The following is a 25,131-nucleotide window of genomic DNA, read 5'->3' on the forward strand; positions in this document are numbered from 1 at the left end:
CCTCTGCCCGCTCCGCGCTCCCATCAGCCCGGAGGGCCATCCTCCTCCTGAACCCTGAGCCACCTGTGGCTCCTCCTCTTCTGTCTGCCCCCCCCCCCGGAGGCTCTAGAATGCCCTCCTTGCCCTCCCTCTCCTTGCCCGCTCCCCGGACACCTCCGCTTGCCTGGTACGAGGGTCACTTGCATGTGTCAGGTTCCCCACCAGGAGGTGAGCTCCTTGAGGGCAGAGCGGGGCTCACTCGTCCCTGCACTGCCTGCCAGCCGGGTGCCATCGTGAGACCCGGGGAGGGGCCCCGAGTCCCGCTGGGCCCGGCCAGTTGAGCACCGGGCTTGTGGTCCCCCCACGCAGGGTGTCACCGAGGGCTACAATGGCACCATCTTCGCCTACGGTCAGACGGGCAGCGGGAAGTCCTTCACCATGCAGGGCCTGCCGGACCCACCTTCCCAGAGAGGCGTCATCCCCAGGGCCTTCGAGCACGTTTTCGAGAGTGTCCAGGTAGGGGCCTCGCGGCGGGAAGGGGCAGGGCTGGCGCTCAGGGCCCGGGGGCTCCCCACACGTTCCGGCGAGGGGTCCTGGAGCACCGGTGCCCCGCAGCAAGGACTCAGCACATTGGAGACTGCCGTGACCTTTGCCGTGAGCAGAGGCACGCTCCGGTTTCTGAAAGGGGGATGGGAGAAGAACATCACATTGAGAAAATCCTGCCTCCCAGTTCCGTGGTTTTGTCCTGCCATTTTTGGACTCCAATGTTTTACTTGCTGTCCCATGTGGACCCGATGACCCAGAGCGCCGGCCCGAGAAGGGATTGTGACGATTAATGAAGCAGTTGCTACTGACGAAGCCTAGTGGGAATCCCTTTGCGTCATGATCTCACCAAACACCCACCCTTGCCCAGGAGATCTCCATTGTCCCCATTTTCGACATAGGGAAGCCCAGACTTAACCCCCCTTCTATGCAGGGCAAGACTGGGGGTCCCAGTGTCTGGGCTGCAGGTGAGGACTGCCCTGGTGGCCAGTCCTGGCCATGAGCAGAGATCCTTGCATCGGGGAGATGGCAGAGTGGAGCCTGCGACCCCAGTCAGCCACAGAGCCTACCGTACCTGCTCCCAGGACTCATTTTGTGCCTTCTCTCCACCCCGGGGAACCTTAGCAACAAGGAAGGATCAGACCAAAGCCAGTGCTTGGTCCTTACCTTGGCCTCAGTTTCTCTACCTGAATAATGGGGAGGCCTCTCCCATTTCCTTTCCTATGAGGTGGTGGAGAGAGCATGTGACAGTAGCAGTATGAGAATTAAGCAAGTCAGAGGAGCCCAGGGACCCACGGGGCTGGAGTGGAGGGGCGGGCAGCTGGCCAGGCAGGCAGGCAGGGCCAGGAGGGCTTGGGGACTCCCCTCCCGTTGACGTCACGCCTCTCTGGCCGCGATGTCCTTTTATTAGGTCCTGGCTGGAGAGGGTGTAGGGGGCTGGGTCAGTGTTGGCAGTAGGCACTCAGGTGTCTTGGCTGTCCCTGTCTATACCTGGCAGTGTGCAGAGAATACCAAGTTCCTGGTCCGGGCCTCCTACCTGGAGATCTACAACGAAGATGTCCGTGACCTGCTGGGGACGGACACCAAGCAGAAGCTGGAGGTGGGTGTGAACATGGCCCGGGGCAGGGATGGACCGAGGGAGGGGAGAGGCTGGCATCAGTGCTCCCTCCGAAGCACGGGGAAGGTATCCTGGGGCCACAGGCTCTGGTTCAGATGAGAGTGGGGACTTTTGAACTTGAATTTTGAAGGATTCTCAGAGTCCCTGGTGCAGGGGAGGCGCTCACAGGCCTACCCCCGACCATACAGTAGAGGACTGGAGCTTACCTGGGGTCAGGCCATGTATATCTGGTGAAGTAGATGGAGTTTTGTGATAGATTTCATTTGAAAAATAGGTTCCACTTCTAAAAAAATTACTTAAAAATCTCGGAGGGCCCCAAAAGCTAGAAGGAAGGTGATAATGATTATCGTTTATTGAGTTCTCTTTGCTGCTGCTCTAGGCACACGACCCTGTCACTAGTCACAGTGGTCCCATTGGGTAGCTGCTATCCCCAGTCTCCCCGTGTGGGAAGGGACGCTTAGACAGCTTAACTCACTTGCCTATGTGCGTGGCCAAAACCGGAATTGAACCTAGGTCTGTCTGATTTCAAGGTCGTGACTCTCAAACATCCCATTTCACGGTTGTTTGTGGCCTCAGATTCTGGGACTTTGTTCCCCTTTGCAAGGTGTCTGGTGTGGGGCACCCCAGGACCGGTGACATGACCCTTACAAAGTGAGCACCGAAGAGGGCGGCAAGCATGAGCCCTTCGCAGAGCCCAGCGCACACAAGGCCTTCAGCGTGCGGCTCTGAGGGGGTCACACACGATAGGCAGAATTTGGCTGACCCCTTGGGGAGCCCAGTGAGGTCAAGTGAACTGCCAGGGCCCGACAGCCAGTTGGTGGCAAGGCTGGACCCAGGTCTCGGCCTGAGTGGGAGGTCTGGATTATGTGTCCTCTCTGGGACTCTTTAAATGCTGGGGCAGCCGGGTCGGGTCCAAGGGGGAGAGGCCAGCCCAGGGGGCGGGGATGGGGGGGAAGGCTGAGCCAGTCCTGTGGCCAGAATGGGGGGGGGTACCCCTGACTCCCATGCTTCTTATCTAACCAAGCAATCAGGGGACTTCCCAAGAGGCCCACCTCCTGCAGAGTCAGAATGCCTGAGCTGGGGCGGGCATCACCCCCAGGAGGTTGCCATGGAGATTCCCATTTTATGGATGAAACAGTTTGAGAAAGAGAAGGTGACTTGCCTGAGGCTAGGAAGCCAGAGTCAGGGTTGGACATTTTCTTTCGTTTTTAAAATAATAATTAATTAATTAATTAATTAATTAATGAGAATGAGAGTCAGAGAGCGAGTGAGTAGGGAGGGGGAGGAGAGGGTTAGAGTCCCAGGCAGACTCTGTGCTGAGCACGGAGCCCAGTGTGGGGCTCGATCTCAGGACCCTGAGATCCTGGGATCGTGACCAGAGCCGAAACCAAGAGTTGACGCTTAACCGTCAACGGACTGAGCCACCCAGGCATCCCCAGGGTTGGACATTTTCTGTGACAAGCTGCTTAAGTCTCCCCAGGGCCCAATCCTTGACAGAACCAGGTGACGGGGCTGCTGCTGATGCCTCCCGGTCCTCCTGACCCCCGGTGACCCCCAGACTGGACAGGGTGTCGGAAGCACCTGGTTCCCCCGATTCCTACCCACGTGGAGGGGGCAGGGCTATGTCCCTACTCTGCTTGAACCTCCTACTTGTCCCCTGGGCACCCCCACGGGGGCGTCTGTGAGTTCCTGTCTGACCTGCGACCACGCTTTGATCCAAGTGAACAGATCAGACCCCAGGCAGCAGATGTCTTGAAAAATGTGTTTGTTTTGGCCATACTGGGGGAAAAAGTCCCTAAGAATTTGAGCTGGGGAGACCCTTAGAGAGCTTCTAGTCGGCTGTTTCCTAGCACAGATGAAGAAACTGAGTCCCAGGGAAGAGAAGGGACGTGGCCGAGGCCACACAGCTAATTGCTAGTAATGATGTTGGTAGCAGACCCTGTGGGATCTGAGTGGTCAGGGGCTTTCCTGCCAGAATGCTTTGGGGTCAGCAACACAGAGAACCCCCCGGGGCACTAAGAAGCCAGTAGGGGGCTTCCAGCCAAGGGAAGCACATCCAGCCGGTGACCCGTTCGTGCAGCGAAGCCTGGGAAAACCTCCGGTGCCAGGTGCCCGGCCGCATGCTACAGCAGGTCGGCACGGGTGTGACCTCCCTCCCCCACCAGGTCCCATCCTGACGGGACGGCCCGGCCCAGCCCCCCAGCCTCAGCTCCCGACAAACGCAGCAGCACCCTTTCTGGGCTGGGACCTCTGGCCACCCACCTGCAGCCTTTCTACTGTCTTCTCTATCCGGGAGTTGGAGCAGCTGAGTCACAGCTCAGCCCCGAGGCAGGGAGATGGGGAGGAGGAGGAAGGCACAGGTCGTTGCTCCCACGTGTCAGTCCCGAAAGGCCAGCTTGGGGGATCAGGGTCCCCTGCCAACCCGCACTGGGGCAGCAGGGAGCTCACCTCCCCTCCTTCCACACCCAGGACCCTAGAAGGGCCTCAATGACGCAGGCCCTGAGGGCTGGCAGCTGTGCCCCTGCCCCATCCGGCCCCCAGGCCTCAGGCTTGGTGAGTCAGGCTGCTGGGGGTGCCAGTGACAGAGGCACCCCGAGACACTCCCCGCCAGCGCCCCGGGTGTGGGGGGTTTGACCCGCTGTCTCCTGGAGAAGGTGCGGATGGGTGCTCCTGGGAACCTCGGGACAGACTTAGGAGGGGCTGCTGCTCTGACCCTTTATGCCAGAGGAGGAAACGGAGGCTCAATGCGCCTGGGCGGGGCCAGCCTCCGCGCACACAGTCAGGAAAGGGGGAGGCTGGGTTTGAGTCCAGGTGGCCGGCCCCGCAGCACGGGCTGGGAACCTGTGCTTCCCACAGGGCCTGATGGTTTTGGTGATTAGAGGTGAGTAGATCGGCCCGGACACCACTACCAACCAGCCTCAGGGAACCAGGCCACCCTGGGCGGTAGAGGTAGAGCCCTCGGGGGCCTCTCACTGTACTGGGGGGCAGTGACAGGAGCCCCTTCTTCCTGGGGCACCTGCCCCTCACCAGCTGCATCCCAGCTGTTGCCATGGTGCCCAGGCTCTGGGCTGGGTCGGAGGGAGTATTTACTCGGGCACTCAGGGCCTCCCTGGGGCAGCAGGACTGGGACTGAGTGGGGCAGGATTGTGGGGGATCGTGAGGTTGGGGAGCAAGCCTTCCAGGGCCTAAAAGTAGGGCAGTGGCGTCGCTGCGGGAGGGCTTGCCTCCCTGCCCACATTCCCTGCTCCTGAGGGGCGCCCCCAACCCCCCATGCCCTCGGCTGGTGGCGCCCCTCCGCGTACCCCCCAGACTGGCCCCTAGCTCCTTCCTCTTCTCAGCCCTCCTAGTGGTCTTACAGAAACAGGACTTATCATCATCAGACAGAAGAGGGAACCGGGGTGGAGAGAGGCGAATTGACTTCTCCGGCCAGCAAGTGGCAAGGCCAGGCCTCTGCCCTAGGAGACCAGGAGCCTGCTGCTCCCTGAGGCTGAGGCCGGGAGCCACTGCTCACCCCCAGGGCCCAGATCCCACTGTGTGCAGGTGGCTTCCAGGTCCTGGGGCGGGGGGGGGGGGGCAGGCGGGCAGGTGATGGGAGCCAGAGGGCGCTGCCAGCGCATTTCAGGCTGGCTTCAACCACCCTCTGTTGGCAGGGTCTCCTGCTTCCGTCCTTGGTGTTCTACCCTCACCCCCTATGTCCTAGGTCAAGGTCAGCTCTTTGTCATTTCAGACTTCAGTTACTGCGGGATGCTCCGGCTTCTCCATCCCAGGCCTGTGGATCCTTCCATCGCGGGGGACCCCATTGATAGCTCTGTGACCTTCAGCAAATCCCTTCCTAGTCTGTGCCTCTGATGGTTTTCCAGTCCTTCAATCTGGGTCTGGGTGTTTCTCCACACTTGAGCAGATAGGGCAAGCCTGTGTGTCTGTCCCCTGACCCCACGCAGCGAGGGCTCAGCCCCACGTGGGACCCCAGAGCTGTCGGGAGCCAAGCAACTGAGCCTCTGTGGCTCAGACCAGCAGGGACATGACTTGTCCTAATTCATTCTGCTCTCGCCGGGGTGGTTTTATTTCCTCACACTTGAAAAATATTGCATTTCACAGCTCTGTGTCAGCAACAAAATAACTTGGCTGCCTGGAGAGGAAGCAGGGAGCAGTCAGATAAATTAATTTGCTCGCTGCCATCACGCTGAGGGCTGGAGGCTGGTTTGAGCTGGCGCCAGTGGGAGTTCTGGGCAACAAATGGCCCTTTGCCGGCCACGATCCAAGGGCCTGGGAACGTTCCCGTTTCCCTGGAGCTACAGCAGAGAGGCGACCAGGAGCCCTGTCGAAAGGGCGAAGGAGCAGCTTTCCGAGCCCTCGGGGGACCACAGGGTCAGCCCCTGGCAGCTGAGTGCCCGGGCTAGAACGCCCCTTCATAATAATCCTGCCACCACCAACAACGTGGACAGCGCCTGGCTTTACGGGGCACTTGCCACGTGCCAGTCCCTGTGCCAAGCCTGGACGGTCCTTATTTGATTGAATCCCCATCCCATCCCTAAGAGATGGGTATCTCATACCCATTTTACAGATACGGAAACCGAGGCCCGAAGAAGTTATGTTACTGGCTCAAGATCCCACAACAAGGAAGAAAGAGGTGGGGTGGGTTTGAGGCTGGTTCCACCCGGAGCAAAGCCCCTGCCTGTTGAGGGACCGTGAGGTGCCTCCCTGCACTGCAGGAGGGCAGAGGCAGCCCGAACTGGGCCCTTCCCTGGGTCCCTTGGGGATCCCTGGTCCCACGAGGCTCTGACCCGTCCCTCCCACCCACAGCTGAAGGAGCACCCGGAGAGGGGCGTGTACGTGAAGGGGCTCTCCATGCACACGGTGCACAGCGTGGCCCAGTGTGAGCGCATCATGGAGATGGGCTGGAAGAACCGCTCAGTGGGCTACACGCTGATGAACAAGGACTCCTCGCGCTCCCACTCGATCTTCACCATCAGCATCGAGATCTACGCCGTGGGTACGTGCGGGTGCTGCTGGGGGCGGGGGAGCCGGAGCCGGGCGCCGAGACCTTTCACCTCCAGGGCCCTTGGGGGCCCCATTCGAAACTGGGAGAAGGTGCTCAAACGGCCTGAGAGCCGCCCAGGAGGACCCTCCTGTGCTAGGTAGGGCCCAGGTTTCCTGGATAAGCAGCAGCATCAACAATACTGCTGCTGGCCGCTCACACTGAGCACCTACTATGTGCCACGCAGTTTCTGTGCGTTAGCTTGTTTATTCCTTACCACAGCCCAGGAGGTGGCTACCAGCATCGCCCCCATCTTACAAATGAGGAAACTGAGGTCCCGCAACTAGAAAGTGTCAGAGCTGGGCCTCGATCCCAGGGCTCTGTCTCCAGCGTGTCCTGCCTGGATATTTCCGTGTCTCCTCTTTCTCTGCGGTGCTCCCCACCCTTCAGTCATCCCCCGCGTCCCCCTGTCTAGAAGAGTCCCTGAGGAAGGGAAGAAACTCATATTTATTTCTGGCCACTGGTAGCGGCTATGCTAAGCACTTCCCAGGCTTCCTTCTGTTTACAGCCCACGGGAGTCCTAGAGGCAGGCGTTCTATTGCCATTTTACAGACGGGAAAACTGAGGCTCTGAGAGGTGCAGTGGCTTGCTTGTGTGGGGTCCCACTGATAAGTGGGGGAGCTGGGATTTGAACCTGATTCTCTCTGACATCTGGGCTTTTCCCAATAACATGGCAGCTGCCTCCAAGTCCATCATGGATAGAACTCTCTAGAGCACTGCAGCAGGAAACAGCCTCCGCCTAACCAGAAACATAATTCTGGAGAGATCCCGGACCCAAGGTCAAAGCCGGGGTACCTCCCACGACATCGCCCAGCATATGGGGTGACCTGGCCCCAGGCCAACTGCCTGGTGCTTGCTGGGTCTGAGTCTCCCCAGGGTGCTGATATGGGTTGGGCAGGGTCAGTGAGGTCACGGCGTCCTGCCATGAGTCTGTGCTTGGGGGGCAGGGCCTAGGGCAGGTGAGGAAGGATCTGGACAGGGTGCCTTTGGGGGTGTACCTTGGTCTTTGCAGAAGGGTTTGAAGGATGGAGCAGGCTGCCTGGAGACAGGCTTTTAAACAAATTTATTTTTCTATTTTTAAATTTTTTTTTAGTGAGTGTGTGTGTGAGCAGGGAGGGGGGCAGAAGGAGAGGGAGAATGTTAAGCAGGGCTTCATCTCATGACCCCAAGATCATGATCGGATCCAAAGTCAAGAGTCGGGCACTTAACCAAACGAGTCACCCAGGTGCCCTGTCAACAAATTTAAAAGTTGTCCATCATTCTCATTATAAAATAAGTTCAATAATGCTATTTAGGAATTAGAGAAAGGTAGGTAAAATTACTCATAAGCACACCTGTTAGCATTTGAGTGTATTGGGGTTTTTTGGTCCTTATTATCCTGTGAAATTTATAAAAACAATCGAACTCTTACGCTGTATTTAGTTTCTCCCTTGCGTCCCATTCCCCACGCCATCCCCGAGCATCGTTCCTGCCTGGTCTTTGAGACCCTGGGTGCCGGCTGAAGGAGGGCACATTTCTCATGTGCTTTTCTAACCAATCTTTAAAGGGCAGTGAGGTTGTTTCCTGTTTGGGGGGGTTGTAAACAATGCTACCATGAACATCTTGGTGCACCCAGCCTTTTCTGCTTTTACAGTCATCTCCTTGGATAACATTTCCAGGAGTGGACCTCCTGGGGCGAAGAGTACAAACCTGTTTAAGGTTCCCAGTACATTCAGGCAAGAGCACAGTTCCCAGTCCCTCTGTCCTGCTGCTGCTTTAAAAAAAAAAAATAGCCCCAAACCTCAAGCCCCTCATGTGTCCAAGTCTCTCTTGGGTACCAGCCGGACTCGCTATTGATTTACTCCAGGTTTTTTTTTTTTTTTTTTTTTTTTTTAATCTGACACCAGATCCCCAGCCACATCATATATAGATGGACAGTTTTTTTTTTTTAATCTGACACCAGATCCCCAGCCACATCATATATAGATGGACAGTTTTTTTTTTAATATATGATGTGGCTGGGGATCTGGTGTCAGATTAAAAAAAAAAACTGTCCATCTATATATGATGTGGCTGGGGATCTGGTGTCAGATTAAAAAAAAAAAAAAAAAACTGTCCATCTATATATGATGTGGCTGGGGATCTGGTGTCAGATTAAAAAAAAAAAAACTGTCCATCTATATATGATGTGGCTGGGGATCTGGTGTCAGATTAAAAAAAAAAACTGTCCATCTATATATGATGTGGCTGGGGATCTGGTGTCAGATTAAAAAAAAAAAAACTGTCCATCTATATATGATTTACTCCAGGTTGCTGTGTGCATGGGCACCATGAGGCCAGTTCTGGTTTCAACCCGCAGGAGACCGAGGAGGAAGCCTCCTGCCCCTCCACCTGCCTCCCCGCGCCCATCTCAGTGGGAACTGAGTCAAGCTGTTTTCCCCAAGTTTCATAGCAATTAAGATATAGAATCAAGATTGGACGCCCAAGATCTGCGCCTTCAAAATCTGTGCTCTGAGCCCATGTTACCAGCCAGGGCCCGACTCCTGTCACGCTCACCACTGGGGTCTGCCTTGTTCACACGACCTTGGTCACCTCAGATCCAGGCTTGTTCTTGGGGGGATGAGCCCCTGCTGTGTGCTGGGCCCTGAGTCAACTCTGTAACTTTACTCCTCCCGAGTGGGGAAATGGTGTTAGTCTCATTTTGTGGCTGTAAGAATTGAGGACCAGAGAGGTGCAAGTCTCTGCTAAGGTCACACAGCAAGGAGGAGGTGGGGCTGGGTCGGGAACCAGGTCCAAGAGCCTCCAAAGCCAATGTCTTTTGCAGTGAAGGATACAAGGCCCTGGGTGACCCAGTCATATACTCCCACTCTTGGCCTCGCAGGGAATCTGGGGGAGCCATTGTGATCACTGAAAGAAATCCCCACCACGCTCAGAGAATAGTCTGGACCTTCTAGCCTCTGCTCCCCGAGTCAAGCAGCCCTGTGTTCTGACCTTGGGTCTGCCACTTAGCGGCGGTGTGACCTTGAGCCAGTTAAATGCCTTTCTGAGCCTCAGTTTTCTCCTCTGTAAGATGGGGATGGTGACAGTGCCTCTCTCAGGGGCTCCTAGGTGGCTGGTGGTGGGAGTGATGTGTGCCTGTGGCTAAGGGTCCCACGTGGGGCTCACCAAAAGCCCCTCACCCTCCACCTGGTCCGTCCACAGACGAGCGGGGCCAGGACCACCTCCGTGCCGGCAAGCTGAACCTGGTGGACCTGGCGGGCAGCGAGCGGCAGTCCAAGACGGGTGCCACGGGGGAGCGGCTCAAGGAGGCCACCAAGATCAACCTGTCGCTGTCGGCCCTGGGCAACGTCATCTCGGCCCTGGTGGACGGGCGCTGTAAGCACATCCCCTACCGGGACTCGAAGCTGACGCGGCTGCTGCAGGACTCGCTGGGCGGCAACACGAAGACGCTGATGGTGGCCTGCCTGTCACCTGCGGACAACAACTATGACGAGACGCTCAGCACCCTGCGCTACGCCAACCGGGCCAAGAACATCAGGAACAAGCCGCGCATCAACGAGGACCCCAAGGACGCCCTCCTGCGCGAGTACCAGGAGGAGATCAAGAAGCTGAAGGAGATCCTGGCCCAGCAGATGAGCCCCGGCAACCTGGCAGGTGGGTGGCCGGGGGAGGAGGGGGCAGGAAGGCCCAGGGCTGGGGACAGAGGCTTCCCCCCTGCCGCCCCTGTTTAGTCTTCTGCCTCTGGCTGCCCATCCGCGAGACTCAGAAGCGAAGCCCCGTCTCCTCTCCGCGTCCTGTGAGCATGAACAGTCGGTGAGAGCTGGCTCAGTGATGGTCGGGGGCCCTCTGCTCCCCCAGGGACTCGGGAAGGGGTCTCTTTGGTCTGTTCCGTCAGCCACGGGCTCGCCGCCTCCTGGCCGCGCAGCCACCATCCCACCTGTGTGGCTGCTGTCTCTGTGGCAGCATCTGTCTCTGTGGCAGCATCGTGACACCATGCTGCCGAGCAGCCGGGTGACTCACTCCCCCGTGTCCCACCCCCACTCAGGCACCTTGTGATCGCGCAGCTCTCACACCCAGGTGTTTGGCTGTCATCCGGCAAGGAGAGATCTCCATGTGCAGCTCAAGCTCTCTGGGGTCCTTGCACATTCTGGGGTTTTCTTTACCGGAGAATTCCCTGGGGAAGGGAGCACAAAAGAGCCTGAGTCTGTCTATCCACTCATCTACCTCCCTACCCACCTTCCTCTCTGTCCGTCCATTCTACATACCCATTTATCTATCACCCGTCTACCCATCCATCCATCCACCCATGCACCCAACCGTCCACCTACCCGCCCACCCACACGCCCACCCATCCACATACCCACCTACCCAGCCATCCACCTACCCACACATCCATCCACCCATCCACCCACCCAAAGCTCACTGAGCAGCCCCCTGTGTGTGCACCTGTGCTGGGCACTGACAGCCCAGAGACGAATCCAATCCAGCCTCTGCCTCATGGGCATCTGGTCTGGGGGAGAAGGACCCTCCAGCAGACAGTACACATAGGTCAGAGAGCCGAACTGGCCACTAGAGGGCAGAAGGGGGTAAGTGACCAAGTCTGTTTAGGGGTAGGGTGTGGTCAGTCAGGGAAGGCTTCCCAGAGGAGGAGGTGATTGAGCAGAGTCTTGGAGGCAGAGAGGTCTCCCTGTTAGCCAGGATGAGAGTGGCCAGACTGTGAAAAGATGCACAAAACTATAAGGGATATTTGGGAAACAAGCAGTCGTGCTGGCAGCCTGCCGAGCCGGGCGCTGGGAGACGGCCAGTAAGGGCTGGACATGCTGGGCTGAAAAGGGCCTTGAGCGCCGAGGTGAGAGATCTTACCGGCAGTCTGCCTTCCTCCTCTTTCCCCGCTTCCCCACCTCTGCTCCTGCTCATCACCAGGACCTCCCCTCTTTCCACACTCCCTCCAAGGTGGCCTCACCTTGTGGCTTTAAACACCATCTCTGGGCTCTGGCTCCCGTGTGGCCCCCCCAGCCTGGCCGTGTGGTTTGTGTCTAGGTCTTCATTCATAAAGGGGCCTGCGGGGGCCCTTGGAGAGGTCAGCGTTACACTAGAAACAAGAGGATGGGACAGCACATGGGGCCACATGTCCTGGGGGGGTCCGGTGGGGGAGCTCCAGCGTCGGTCAGGAGACAGGGAGGAACGAGGGGGATCCGGAACCAGAGCTGGATTTGGAGCCATGACTAGGGTTTCTGTGGGAAAGTCTGGGCAGGAGCAAGAGCCCAGGAAGGACTGGATTGAAGGATTCCTATGGGCAGGGGCACAGGGGCAGTCCCGGCCCCCGGGAACTTAGGGCAGGGGAGATCCTGGCTGGGAGTGCGAGTCAGATGGAGGGGCAGGAGGGGTGCGGACTCGCTTGGTTGGCAGGTGAAAGGCGGGCTAATAGTTTGTTTGCTTTCTCTAGGAATTAGCCAGCCTGGCCAGAGGCCGTCTCTCCCTGGCGGGCAAGTCCCCCGCTATATCAAACATCACAAAATAGAGACAATTTAAAAAACAGTTGCGACACAGTGTCCTCTGAATTCCAGACTTGAACATCCAGCTGTTGAGGGATCATTTGGAACTTAGCGTGTCTGACACTGAGCTCTTGATCTCCCCCAGCCTGGCGGTCCCCGTGCAGGGGATGGCAACCCTTTTCCTTCTGAGTATTCAAACCCGAAACCCTGGGGTGGCCCTTAGCTTCTCGTTTTCACACAAACCTGTATCCAATCCAGCATCAGATCTTGTCTCTACCTTTAAGAGATGTCCAGAATCTGTCCACTGCTGTCCCCTGAGTCACTAGCATCTCCTACCTGAATTACTAGGGGACACCCCCCAACAGGTATCCAGGAGTCTGTCCTTATCCCCCTCAGTCCATTCCCCACACAGCAGCCAGGGAGGTCCTGTCCAAATGCATGTCCTTTTACGGCCCTGCACAACCCCCCCCCCCCCAACCTTGGCCTGTTTAACCAAGTCAAACCCAAAGTCATCAGCACAGCTTTCAGTGTCCCTGTGATCCCCCACACCCTCTCTGAGCTCCTCGTCACCTGTTCTCTCCCTCCCTTACTCCGTTCCAACCACATTGGCTTCCTGGCTGTTCCTGGAACAGTCCAGGCCCACTCCTGCCACAGGACCTTTGCACTCACTGCTCTCTTCTGTCTAGAAAGCTCTTCCCTGAGATCTCTGCCTGCTTCTCTCTCCCACTTCCTTCAGGCCACTGCCTTTACCTTACCTTATCTAAGAGGTCCTCCCTGAACGCACTGTTTAAATTGTGCCCCCCACCCCCTTGGTTCTTACTCTGAGCACCCTCCCCGCTTTCTCTCTCTTGCTAGAACACGTCCGCTTATAACATGTTAGCATTTTGCTTATTTACTGTGTGTACCTTCTTCCTCTGTTTGAAAACTCAGTGTGGGTGTGGAGTGTTGTCTGTTTTGTTTAATGCTGCGTCGCCAGTGCCTAGAACATGCAGGTGCTCAAGAAATATTTGTTGAATGACTGAGTAAATTAGTATTTTACATAGAGACGTGCTTGAAAGAGACTCAATGCTGTGAAGTGTGTTTTGCATTAAGTCTGTGGTTGTCTCTTTCCAGATTTTGGCTTGGTTCTCGCAGACTCTGCGCAGCTCGGTCACAGCCCTCCTTTCTGTCTCTCTCCCAGATCTACTGTCCGGTCAGGCCCCCCTAAATGCTGTCCAGACTGAGGAGAAGCTGGCGCCCCCACCGGTGATCCAGCCTGACACAGAGGCCGAGAAGCAGCTGATCCGAGAGGTGAGACCCCGGGGTAGGTGGGAGAAAGGCAGGCAGGTGGGGCCCAGCAGGAGAGCACCTGCCGAATGATATCATTTTACCCCCACCAGAATCGTGGGCTTGGTACCTCAGTCTCCCTTTTGGAGCTAGGTGCCGTGACTCGCCCAAGGTCTCCCAGCTAAGGAGAGTCTGAGTGGGATTTGAACTCAGGTCCTGACTCTAGAATGGGGTGCTGTCTCTTTTCCGTACTGTGGGAAGGAGGGTGGCTGTGGGTTGATGGAAATGGAGGCCTTCCTGGTGGTGGGAACAGCCTGAGCTGGGCAGAGGGGGCAGAGCGGAAGAATTGGTCGCTTTGTCAGGTGCCCACAAGTCAGAGGCTGAGAGCCGGGTGCTCTGGCTGGGCAGTGGGGAGGCCCAGGCACTCATTTGGCCAGTGGGTAAGTGGGGTGTTGGCCTCCCAGAAAAAGCTGTCTCCTCGGGCCCCCTCTTTCTCCCCATGTGTACCTTCCAGCATTTCTGGGAACCAGCAGGCCAGGTAACAATGCCCTGGTTTACAGATACCGAGCTGATCCCTAGCGGGGAGCTTACACAGCCAGACTCAGCAGAGCCCCTAACTCCCAGCTTAGGCTCCATCCTGACTCCAGGCCCTGCTGGTTTCCGGAAATCCCTGCCATTTGAGGGCCCCATTCAGAGACCTGAGCATGGCGTGGGACACTGGCTTTTTCCTGGTGGAGAAGGAAGGCCAGACTGGGATAGCTCTGCAGGGACTGGATCCCTGGATGTGTCCGCAGCTGGGCCTCTGCCCCTCAATTATAAACTCAGTGATAAGCCCTGGGGCCCCTGGGAGCCCTAGTGAGGCTGTGGGGGTCTGGGGCCGAGCCTCTGAGGGGCAGACTAGGTAAGTCCTGGGAGTCTGAGTCCTGTGGGCTGGAGGGCTGGGAGAAATTGGCCAGAGTCCCTAAAAGCTATCCATGACAGCTGTTCCCCCTGAGGGAGCCTGGTTGGGTGGGGCTGGCACCCCGGCCAAGGAGCAGGGCACCACCATCCCCCCTGCATCACCAGAGAGGAGACTCCACTCTGGGCTGGCTGCTTCAGGGAGCCAGTGACTGGCAGGTCCTTCCGCCGGGGGTGGCGATCGCTGGCCTTGTCTTCACGAGATAGCCCCGTGGCTGCTGCATCTGCGTATCCACCCCCCGCCCGTGGCCACCACCACGTGTCCTCTCAGGCCCTGCTATTTCTTCTGTGAGCCACACTTGGAGGAAGAGTCAAAGGTGTCTGTCTTCCCTCTCGCCTTCCTTCCCGTTTCACTTATGAGCCCCTCATATTTATTGAGCACCTACTATGTGCCTGGAACCGTGCTTTCCTTTCCCATCCGGAACCAGTCAGGACTCTCACGATGAGGGGGTGGCCCCTGTGTGTGGCGGCGACGGTACCGGGCCAGGGATGGGCTCCTCCACGAGTGGGAGATATGACTCCATGGGCTTCAGTCTCCCGGCTGCACCAGGGAAGGGGGGATTTGGACCAGAAGATTCCTGGGTCCATCCAGCTTTTCCATTCTGCAAGCCCAGTTCTTGGTGGGCTCCGTGCCCCAGGACAGGCTGTTGAAGCTCTCGGAGACTGTTTGGGGGTCTTCTTACCATGGGACCGTGGAACTAGCACCAAGCAGGACTTGGGGGACTGGGTTGGCAGGCATTTTCCAAGCCCCTGCTGGCACTGGGCCCTGTAGCTGGGGTTCTGCAAGGGGCCATGGGAGAGTTGTTCTGTGTCGAGTATCAGAGCACATTCTGTAACTGCTGGGGGTGATCTCGAAAGAAGTCTGCGCTGCGGGTGGGAGACAGGGATGGAAAGAGCAAAGTCACTAAGTGGGTGGCTTGGCTTCACATGGTTTGTCCACTGTCGCAGGACGATGAAGCGCTTTCGGGTAGATCTGCAGGTAGATGGGAAGGCGTGGGCTGGGATGGCGAGGGCATGCTTCAGTGTTGTCTGGGAAGCAGGAGATGGGAAATGGGAGAGGTGGAGGGTTGCAGAAGGAGGGAGAGCAGAAGGACCCGGGAGGGGCGCTCAGCAGCTTAAGAGACCCTCTGTGGTTCAGGGTCACACATGTACCACTGGGACTGGAGGTTGGTACTGCTGTGTGTGTGTGCACACGTGTGCACGTGAGTGTGTACATGTGCCTACCTGCATCTCCAGCCAGGTCTTCCTGGTTGTGTAGGTGTGACAAGGCTGAGCCAGGGTGACCCTGGGGCCAGGGCCGTGCAGAGAGGGAACTGTGGAGGGGGCTGTGTAGAGCTTGCTGAAGGAGGAGTGTAGGGTAGGGCCCGAGTCCCTGCTGGGGAGGAGAGGAAGCCAGGGCAGGGGGCGGGGGGGCAGTGAGAAAGCAGATGGGGTGTAGGAGGTCTCCTGTGGCCACTGGAGAGCTGTGTGGTTCTGGGCAAGTCACCTCCCTGGGCCCTAGCAGCCCTATGTTTGGCCCTGGGACTCAAATGCACCTCAGTCACATATTAACGATCCTTTGTCCCTCCCCGAGAGCCCGGGTCATAGAGTCTGTGCCATCGTAGAACTCCAGGCTGTGTTCTGGAAGGGTCCTGGTGAGGTGGGTGTGTGCGCAGGGGCTGTCCCTCTCCTCCCCCGGCCTGTCCGTCTGGCTTTCTCAGGGGCAGCTTCACAACACAGGAGGTCATGTACTGTCATCAGCCTGATCCCTGGCCCTGCCCGTGGGAGGTGTGCTTGGAAGCCAGAGCGGTCCGGTTACCTTCTGGCCAGGCCAGCGGTGGGCTCCAGGCACTCATGGACTCAGGAGTTTGCCCCGAGCCCCTCCCTCCTCTGTGCTAGGCGCTGAGGCTGCAGGAGGGGACGGTGCTGTCAGAGAGGGTGGTCAGGGAGGGCTACTTGGAGGGGGTGTTACTGAGCTGAGGGCTGAAGGAAGAGCTCGCTGGGGGATGAGGGCAGAGACCCCGAGGCAGGGGAACGTGGGCCTGTCGAAGAGTGGAAAGTGGTCCATGTGCCCAATGTGGGGTATATGTAATGGACTGGGCTGTCCAGATCTCTGGGGACTCGGTCGAGAGGCTTAGATTTTGCCCTGTAACATAGGAAGCCACTGAAATAGTCTAGGAGCGCCTGGGTAGCTCAGTCGGTTGGGCGTCCAACTCTTGATTTCAGCTCCGGTCATGATTTCAGAGTCACGGGATGGAGCCTCGTGTAGGGCTCTGTGCTCAGCAGGGAGTCTGCTGGAGATGATCCCCCTCTCCCTCTACCCTCTCCTCCTCTCTCTCTCTCTCTAAAATGAATAAATAAAGGGGCAGCCGGGGGGCTCAGTTGTTAAGCATCTGCCTTCAGGTCAGGTCATGATCCCAGGGTCCTGAGATCGAGCCCCACATCAGGCTCCCTGCACAGTGGGAAACCTGCTTCTCCCTCTTCCACTCCCCCTGCTTGTGTTCCCTCTCTCGCTGTGTGTCTCTCTCTGTCAAATAAATAAAATCTTTAATAAAAAATAAAATAAAATGAATAAATAAAATCTTTTAAAAAATGCCGACAAACTTCAGAAGGGCCTACCCCAGCCAATTTCATCCCTGTATTGTGTAGGTAATTTTAACTTAGGTCTTTTGGCTTGTTGGTATTTCCGGGTTGTTTGAATGACAGAGAAGGTGAACTGTGGTTTGATGCTGCCTGGGCCTCCACCCCCACCCCGTGTCTTCTCCCCCCACCCTCCCCCACTCCCGCTCCCAGGAGTACGAGGAACGACTGGCCCGGCTGAGGGCCGACTATGAGGCAGAGCAGGAGTCCAGGGCCCGGCTGGAGGAGGACATCACTGCCATGCGCAACTCCTACGACGTGAAGCTGTCCACACTGGAGGAGAACCTGCGTAAGGAGACAGGTGGGCACCTGACCCGGGCTATCGGGAGGGTGGCCAGCTGGCTCCCCCTCCCCATTTTACTAACTGACATTCACAGAGCACTTCCTATGCACCAGGCTCAGTTCTAGTTACTCCTTACGACAGCCCAGCAAGGTAGGTACCGCCATGAGGCTCATTTTATAGGTAAGAAAACCGAGGCACAGAGAGGGTGAGTAATTTGTCCATGGTCACACAGCTGGTGAAGTGAGTCAGGATTGGAACCCAGGCAGTGTTCTCACCCACCCAGCGTTGCATCCGTGAAGCCTTGGCCCCAGGCTGGGCCCTAGCCCAAGGCTGACTTAGCAATACAACGTATCACCCATATTTCATGGGTAAGTTCCCCCCTCCTGCTTCAGCATTTTCTAGTCTCCTCTCATTTTTGAGCTGCTCTGTGAACAAAGCAACCACATCCCCAAATAAGGATTCAATTATTATCAAGAAGTTCCTCCTTGCTGAAGATTTTCGTTGTCTTTTTGACATTCTAGAATGTTCTACCCTACCACTATCCTCCAAACACCTGTGCTGCCAGGCAGCTCAGACTTCCTAGTACTCACCCAAATACTATAAACCCCGCCTTGTCATGACGGCAGTATTGGTCACATCATGGGTACCTTTTATTGGGAATTGCTGCGTGGCAGGTGCTGGGTGCTAGGTACTCCCTCAGTGAGTGAGGACATGCTGAGTCCTCACATTGCCATGGTGCACACTGAGGCTTGGGGAGCTTCTGGCCGCTGAGCTAGGGAGAGGATGTCCTCTTTCAGCAAAGGGAATGTGTCTCCAGCCCAGGGCACAGAGACAAAGAAGTGAGTGGTTGTAATGCCCATGAGCTGGGAGCCCTGAGGAGGCCTTTGGGACTGTAGTCTCGTCCACGCTGGCAGACCCAGAGGAGAGGGAAGGGCAGGTTCTAGCATGTTCTGTCCTTCAGAGTGTTCCTCTAGTCCAGTTTGAATGTTAGGCCTCCAGGTGGTTTTATTTGGTCTAACGATCATCCGCGGTGTTCCTTTAACTCCCATGGAGCTAGCATTTTCTGTGGACGAGAGCCCTGAGCAGGGGTGCCCTGTAGAGGCCCCTGCTCCGGGTCTCGGGTGTGAAGTCTGCTTGCTGAGCGGGAGCTCTCGGCCTCGGAGGCCACAAGACCCACAGGGCAGTCACCTTCTGTGTGAAGAGCAGCCCCAAGGCAACTGAAGGCCGGGGAGGTCAGAGAATAGAGAGCTCCTGGTGCTGGTCAGGGAAGACTTCCTGGAAGAGGAGGCAGGAGCGGGGTCTGAGTTCTGACAGAGGAGAGGGCAGAGACGGGAGGCCAGTATTTGGGGGTCTGGGAGGCTCTGGCTCTTAAGCCTGCCCCTCAGAGACCATGTGCTTGGGGCCGGCCCCCAGGGGGTCACCCATTGTACTCTGTCAGACGCTGAAAGGAGTCTCCATTTGCAGAGGCTGTCCTCAAGGCGGAGGTCCTCAAGGCGGAGGTCCTCAAGGCTCAGGGCACGTCCAGGGCGGAGTTTGTCAGCTGGTCGGAGTCCTCCCCTGCATTCCACTGCGAGCTGGCCACGAAGCCCGAGATCCACTCCACGCCGTGTGCTCTGGCCGGCGAGGATGTCTCCAAGACTGAGGTTTCTCCGGGGTTCGAGGAGCTGCCCACAGCGGGGACCTCCGAGTCTGAGGCGTCTCTGGGATCTGATGAGTCTTCCACGCTCGAGGACACCTCCATGTCCGAGGCCTGCCCGGCGCCCCAGGAGCCGTCCAACGTGGAGTTCTCCGCGCCCGAGGCGGAGGCCGTGGGCAGCTCCCTCCCGGACCACGACCTCAGCTGGGAGGCCGCCGGAGCCCCGCGGAGGGCCGGGCCGGTCCCCGAGGACGAGCAGCCACGGCTGGCGGCGCTGGGCCTGCTCCCCGGCCTGCACGACCCGTTCGCCGAGGTGGAAGCCAAGCTGGCCAGGCTCTCCTCCGCGGTGGCCGGGGCCGAGGCGCCCCAGGCGGCCACCCCCAGGCTCCCCACACAGGTAGCTGATGTCACACGGGATGTCGTGCCGAAAGGCAGCAGGCGGAGCTCGGCCCGGGTGGCGGGGGGCACGCAGGGTGCTGGCGCAGGTGCTGACGGTCCGGTCCGGTCCGGTCCGTGCGGGGGCTCCGGCTTGGCGGCCGCAGAAACCCAGTCTCAGCTCATCGGTGGGGAAGAGGGGATGGAGACAGGAGGCTTTGCCGGGTGGGCACCTGTTCTGCTCATGGAGGGACACCCACTTGGGGGATTTGCTGGGTTGCCATGGTTACACTGAGCTTCTAGGCCCCGAAGGAAGGAGCCGGAGGAGGCTGGAGGCTACGGGAAGGCTGCCACCTTTCAGGGACCCCCCACCCCACCCCCGGCTCTGGCGGGGGCTGCCCTGCCCTCCTGCCGCTTTGCTGGGTGATGTCCCCCTTCCCGCTCTCTCTTCTGGTTTAAATTCTCTTCCCCTTGTCTCCCTCGTGATCCTGTTCCTTTGCTTCCCTTTCCTGCGTGTGTGTAAAGAGCACGGGCCTTTGAGCCAGACAGACCTGGGTTAAAGCCCGGCTCGACCACCCACAGAGTTGTGTGACCCCGAGCAGTCAGCTTTCTGGGCCTCGGTTTCCTCTTCTCTAAAATGGGGGTGCCGACGCGTGCTTTACCTCAGGTACCACAGTCGATGCTCCCGGAGCTCGCTCCCTTCCGCGTTCTCTCTTCCCTGTTCTCTCCTCGCCTCGCCCCTGCTCCCCAGTGGTCCCCTCAGCGGTGACAGGCAGCAGGAGGTGGTGGCTTGGTGAGGCGCCGGGCTGGGGTGTGGGGCACTGAAGGGGAGGTCAGGGAGTGGAAGATGATCCTGGCCCACTGTCCCTCTCCCTCCCCGACCCTGTCCTCCTGCCAGCACCCCTCCCTGACGGATCTGCTGGGGCCTGGTGTCGCTAGGTCTGAAGCTGAGGCAGATGACTTCCTCCTGCCCGGGACTGTGAGTTCCCCCCCCGGGTCCAGACCCTCAGGCCGGAGGAGTCCCAGGAGCCTGGGTCTTCCTGTGGCACTCTGGACCTCAGTGTCTTCATCCCCACGACGGGGGCTGTGAACCCAGCCCACCCCCAGCTTATCGGAACTGGCCCGTCACAAAGCAGGCCTACCTCTTATTATCGCTATGACTAAGAGGCCACTGCTCGGCAACTCTTAGACTTTGCTTGGCCTTGGCAGCCTGTCTAGAGCATGAAGGCCCCGGTGGGTGCTGATGGCGAGGGCTGCTGCGCGGGGGCGGGGGTCCCGACGTGCTGGCAGGGAGCCGCCTGGGTCCCAGGTTGAACACTGCTGCTCTCAGAGCCCTCCCTTCTCTCTTCTGCTTAAGAAAGCACAAGAGGCCGTGGAGAATGAGAGCAAGGCTTTCAATCTACCCACGTGTGTGGAGAGAGAAAATTATCTCCCAGCCTCTGGACTGGATCACTGGGTAGGAGCTGGCATACTTGAGGTTCTCAGTAGATGGGAGATGGGGTGGCCTGGGGTGCCCTGGCTATAAGGTGACATTGAGAGGGGACCCAAGCAGGAAGAAGGGGCCAGGCCAGAGCATCAGGCCAGGGGATGGCATGTGCCAAAGTCCTGTGGCCTGGAAGAGCTCGACTTTCTCAGCAATAGAAAAACGAGGCCAGAGAAGCAGCTGGGTGGACGCGGTTGGGGGAGGGGGAAGGCAGGGAGAGGCACGGAGGGCACAAAGGCCATGGAAGAAGCTGGATTTTACTGCCAGGCCACTGGGAATCTGTGCAGGGTTCTCATTGGGAAAGGGCTGTCATGGATTTGTATTTGGAGAAAGTTGCCCCGGCTGCCGTGGGGAGGCTGGGTCCCCAGGGGCAGGAGGGCAGGAAAGAAACTGTTTCCGGGTGTTGGAGGAAATGGTGGGGTAGGAACCTGACCAGGTAATGGGTGGCTCTGAGCCCGAATGACCCATCCTGGGCCATGAGGGACCCTGCTGCTGCCATCTGGGACTGAGGCCGCGGGAGCGTGCGTCCAGGGGGCGGCCTCTCTGCCTCCATCTTGGTTTCTCTTTGTGCTCAGGAGGTTGACCCGGGCCCAGAAGTGGCCGAGGAGGTGGTGCCGGCAGCAGAACCTGGCGTCGGAGCTGAGGCTGAGGCCCAGATGGCCTTGGAGGCTCAGCCTCAGCCCTTGCTGGCCACGACCAGTGTGAGAAGGGACAGTGTGGGCGTGGAGGTGGCGGTGCTGACCGACGACCTGCTGCCTGTCGTGGACCAGCAGCAGGTGCTTGCCCGGTAAGTGCTGGGGCATGGGGCTGGTGGGGCCCCGTGGCAGGGCAGGGAGGGGCTGTGACCAGGCCTGGGGATGGGAACGCCTGGAGAGCTGAGCCTCCACTCCACTCCCCTGCCTGATGAGGCTGGAGAGGCCCTGATCCTCTCTTTAGGAGCAAGGGGCAGGGATGGTGCCATCAGCCAGGCGGGCGGTGCTCTGCCCGGGGAACCTTACAGGTGCCACCAGACTCCCTCAGGCACCTGCTGGGGCACAGGTGCTCCGGGAGAAAGGGAAGGGACTGTCGCCTGCATTCTCAGGAATTCTCAGGAATCCCAGGGTGGCATGACGCAGGCTTCCCTCAGCTCCCAGCGTGCCCTCCTGATGTGAGACCTGCTCACTCTGGGGACAAGCCACCCTGATCACCCTCAGAGGCTGCCCGTCTGGGGAGCTGGGCTGTCTTCACTCTGTGCCAGCCACTTAACATTTCTGAGCCTTGGTTCTCACTTCTGTAAATGAGAATAACATCAGGGTCACCTCTGTGATGGTCAGCCCCACGGCCAGGGGGTCAGCCTCCTCTTAGCAGTGGCAAACCCAGTCCTACAGTCCACGGTTCAAACGTGAACCAAGCAGGGGCTGCGGGTTGGGAACCAGGACACAGGACGAATGAGCTGCCACCTTGGCTTGCAGGGGGCCCATGGTCCAGGGGGACCAGCTACCCAGGCCCAGGGAGGGCCAGCTTCTGTAGTGTGAGAAGCCAGTGGGTTGTGCAGTCCACTGTCTGGGCTCCCATCCGCCTTCACTGCTACCTCTACCACCGGAGCCAACGTTAAACCTCCCTGTGCCTTAGATTCTCATCTACAAAATGGGTGATAAGAGCTCCAGTTTGAGAAGCTCGTCATGGGGGTCAAAGGATACCACGCCCACCCAGCACCAGACCCGGAGAAAACTCTCCATGCCCGTGGCTGTGGTCTGGGCGTGGTCTGGAGTATGGTCCGGGAAGCCTTCACAGAAGCCTTTGTTTTCCGTTTCTTAGAGTAGCTTTGCTTAGCTCCCCCTGAATGGGGTTTGAAGGCCAGAAGCCTCAGGAAGGCATCAAGATACAGGGTGGCCCAAAAGTGCGGCGCGGGGCAGAAGCCTGGTTGTTTAGAGAACGCACAGCAGGGAAACCTGGAGCGAGCTGGGTGGGGGGCTGCAGAGGGAGACGATGAACACTGCTCAGCCTGGGCTGCTCTGGTCCCACAGGGTTCCGGGGAACACGGCTGCCAACATGTGCGCTGTGGGGACCCTGGGCTCTGGGAGGCCTGGGGCAGGTGGCAGGTGGGTCAGCTCTGGCCCACAGGGAGATGCTCGCCCATCCTCTTGGGCGCACAGGACTGGGTGACTCTGCTCGGAACCCCTGGGGTCTGAGCCCAAGCCTGTGTCCATGAGGGGTGGCTGCGAGGACCCCACGATGTCCCGCTGGACAGCGAGCGCCCGGTGACGGCCCCGCCCCACTGACATGTCCCTTCCTCTCCCCACCGGCAGTTTGCAGCTGCTGGAGCAGCAGGTGGTAGGGGGAGAGCAGGCCAAGAACAAGGACCTGAAGGAGAAGCACAAATGCCGGAAGCGGTACGCAGACGAGCGCAAGAAGCAGCTGGTGGCGGCCCTGCAGAACTCGGACGAGGACGGCGGCGACTGGGTGCTGCTCAATGTCTATGACTCGATCCAGGAGGAGGTGCGGGCCAAGAGCAAGCTGCTGGAGCGGATGCAGCGGAAGGTGAGGCCCCGGCGCACACCCCGCTGGCCCCGGCTGCGGCCCGTAATTCCGCACATGGGCATTTATCGGGTGCCTGCTGTATGCCTCGCCTGCCCTGGAGGCCGTCCCGGTGACCGACGCGTGTCTGCTGTGCTGGGCGAGTGTGTGCACCAAACGGGACGGCAGAGAAACAAGCAGGCTAGGCCTGGACAGTGATAGTGCCGTGAAGGGAACTCTGGGGGAGGGTGATGATGTAGGAAAGACATCAGGGTTCAAAGCCGACGGACAAGGAAGAATTCTTGAGACATCTTTGGTGCAGAAAGGTGGCCTTATCAAAGCACGGGGACAGGACCTGTGGGCAGAAAGAGCTGCACCGGGGCCATGAGGAGTGGCCCGCTGGGATAGTGTGAGGCTCCGAGGAATTTTGGAAGCAAGGTTCCAGGACCTTGAGGGGGCTAGCTATCGTTGGGGAAAGGTCATTCATGACCGTCTCGTAACACCCGAGTCATGGACCCTGCAGGTGTGTATCGGTGGGCCATAGGCTTGGGGGACGGTTGCCAGCACGTATCTTGGGGGGTAGAGATAAAGGAAGTTTCCAAAGGAATTTTTATATGTTAAAGTAGGCTTCCAGGATCCTGGTGGGGGTCGGGGGTGGGGGTCAGGCTGGGATTGCCTCTCGCCCTTAAACAAAGTGTCGACATCAAGGCAGCTGAGCTCCTAGAGGAATGTCCCTCTGCCAGTTTCAAGGACATGTCCATGGGCTGTAGGCAGTAAGGAAATGTAATCATTTTTCTTTTGCCTTTGTTTTCCACATCAGGTGGCTTTATTTTGATTTTTTTCTTGGATTGAAGTACATACATGTCAGTCACAAGTACGCAACTTATTTCCACAAAGTGGACGCACCCCTAGAACCACCACCTGCACTGGGGAACTGAGCATTAGCAGAACCCTAGAAGTTCCTGGGGGCCACCTTGGGTGGGGGGCAGGGACGTTCTCTGGAGCTGGTGGCTTCTGAGGTGGGACCCGAACCTTAGGAAAGGTGGGGCCAGGTTGCACCGCAAGGCAGAGCCTTCCAGGCTGGGGGAGGGACCAGTACCCAATATGAGCTTAGTGGCTCCAGGAGGAGAAGGGATGCAATTATGACTGAGCACGGGGACTGAGGACAACAGCGGAGGAGCGACCATCTGCGTCCCTCGGCACACCCCCAGGGGTTCTGGCCCCTGACTCGTCCCCCTCGGCCATCCGCAGGGCACCTGTCATCCCCAGCGGACACCTTTCACCCAAAGATCTCGCCAAAGCAGAAGCTGATGCTTTTCCCCTCTTTGAACCTCTGTAGTGTTTACATTTTCTTGGTTATTTTCGTGCTTTTTCTTAATACCCTTTTTATGTTTTCAGCCAAATTTGTTCTTCCTGGGATTATTCTGTAATCTCGTCTATGCACCTAAGTTTTGAAAAATTCTTTCTGGGCTTCGGTTAAACGTCCCATTTTATACCTTCTTCGTTTCTGTCCGTTCCCACTTTAAGGTTTCTGGATTGCTGATTTGAAATGTTCCTATGTGTGAACTGGAGGAAATTTTATGCACATTGGGATGTTGGGTTATATTTTGGTTCTATGTGCTCATGCTTTGGGGGGGGAATTTTCTTCTGAAATGCTTTGATTTTCATTTCCTCTTTCTTCAAAGAGCAGCTTTGATTAGCTACTTCTGCTCTTTCCTGTGTATTTTGCAGTGTCTTGTTTTTCTGCACTTTCAGGACCAGCTAAAAGCAGAGGTGAGGGTTTGGGCGGCTGGCTGGGTTTGCTCAGTCGACAGCACACTCTTCTGTTCCTGTAGTGAAGTGCAGTATTAAATAGACTGTCCCCT

General features: G+C 58.0%; 1 protein-coding gene across 1 annotated transcript in view; it reads left to right on the forward strand.

Moving 5' to 3' along the window:
* Nucleotides 1-25,131, forward strand: part of KIF17 (kinesin family member 17) — a gene marked incomplete at both ends in the record, with an annotated part of 40,287 nt that overhangs the window by 5,576 nt on the left and 9,580 nt on the right. Inside the window, 10 exons of the mRNA XM_080802807.1 lie at nt 349-495; nt 1,520-1,621; nt 6,443-6,632; nt 9,858-10,310; nt 13,332-13,441; nt 17,147-17,294; nt 18,741-19,309; nt 20,186-20,266; nt 21,346-21,557; nt 23,059-23,290. Of these exons, the coding sequence (XP_080658933.1) occupies nt 349-495; nt 1,520-1,621; nt 6,443-6,632; nt 9,858-10,310; nt 13,332-13,441; nt 17,147-17,294; nt 18,741-19,309; nt 20,186-20,266; nt 21,346-21,557; nt 23,059-23,290 (2,244 nt within the window). The remainder of the gene's footprint in view (nt 1-348; nt 496-1,519; nt 1,622-6,442; nt 6,633-9,857; nt 10,311-13,331; nt 13,442-17,146; nt 17,295-18,740; nt 19,310-20,185; nt 20,267-21,345; nt 21,558-23,058; nt 23,291-25,131) is intronic.

Source organism: Martes martes, assembly GCF_963455335.1.
Source record: "Martes martes genome assembly, chromosome: 4".
Lineage (NCBI taxonomy): Eukaryota > Metazoa > Chordata > Mammalia > Carnivora > Mustelidae > Martes > Martes martes.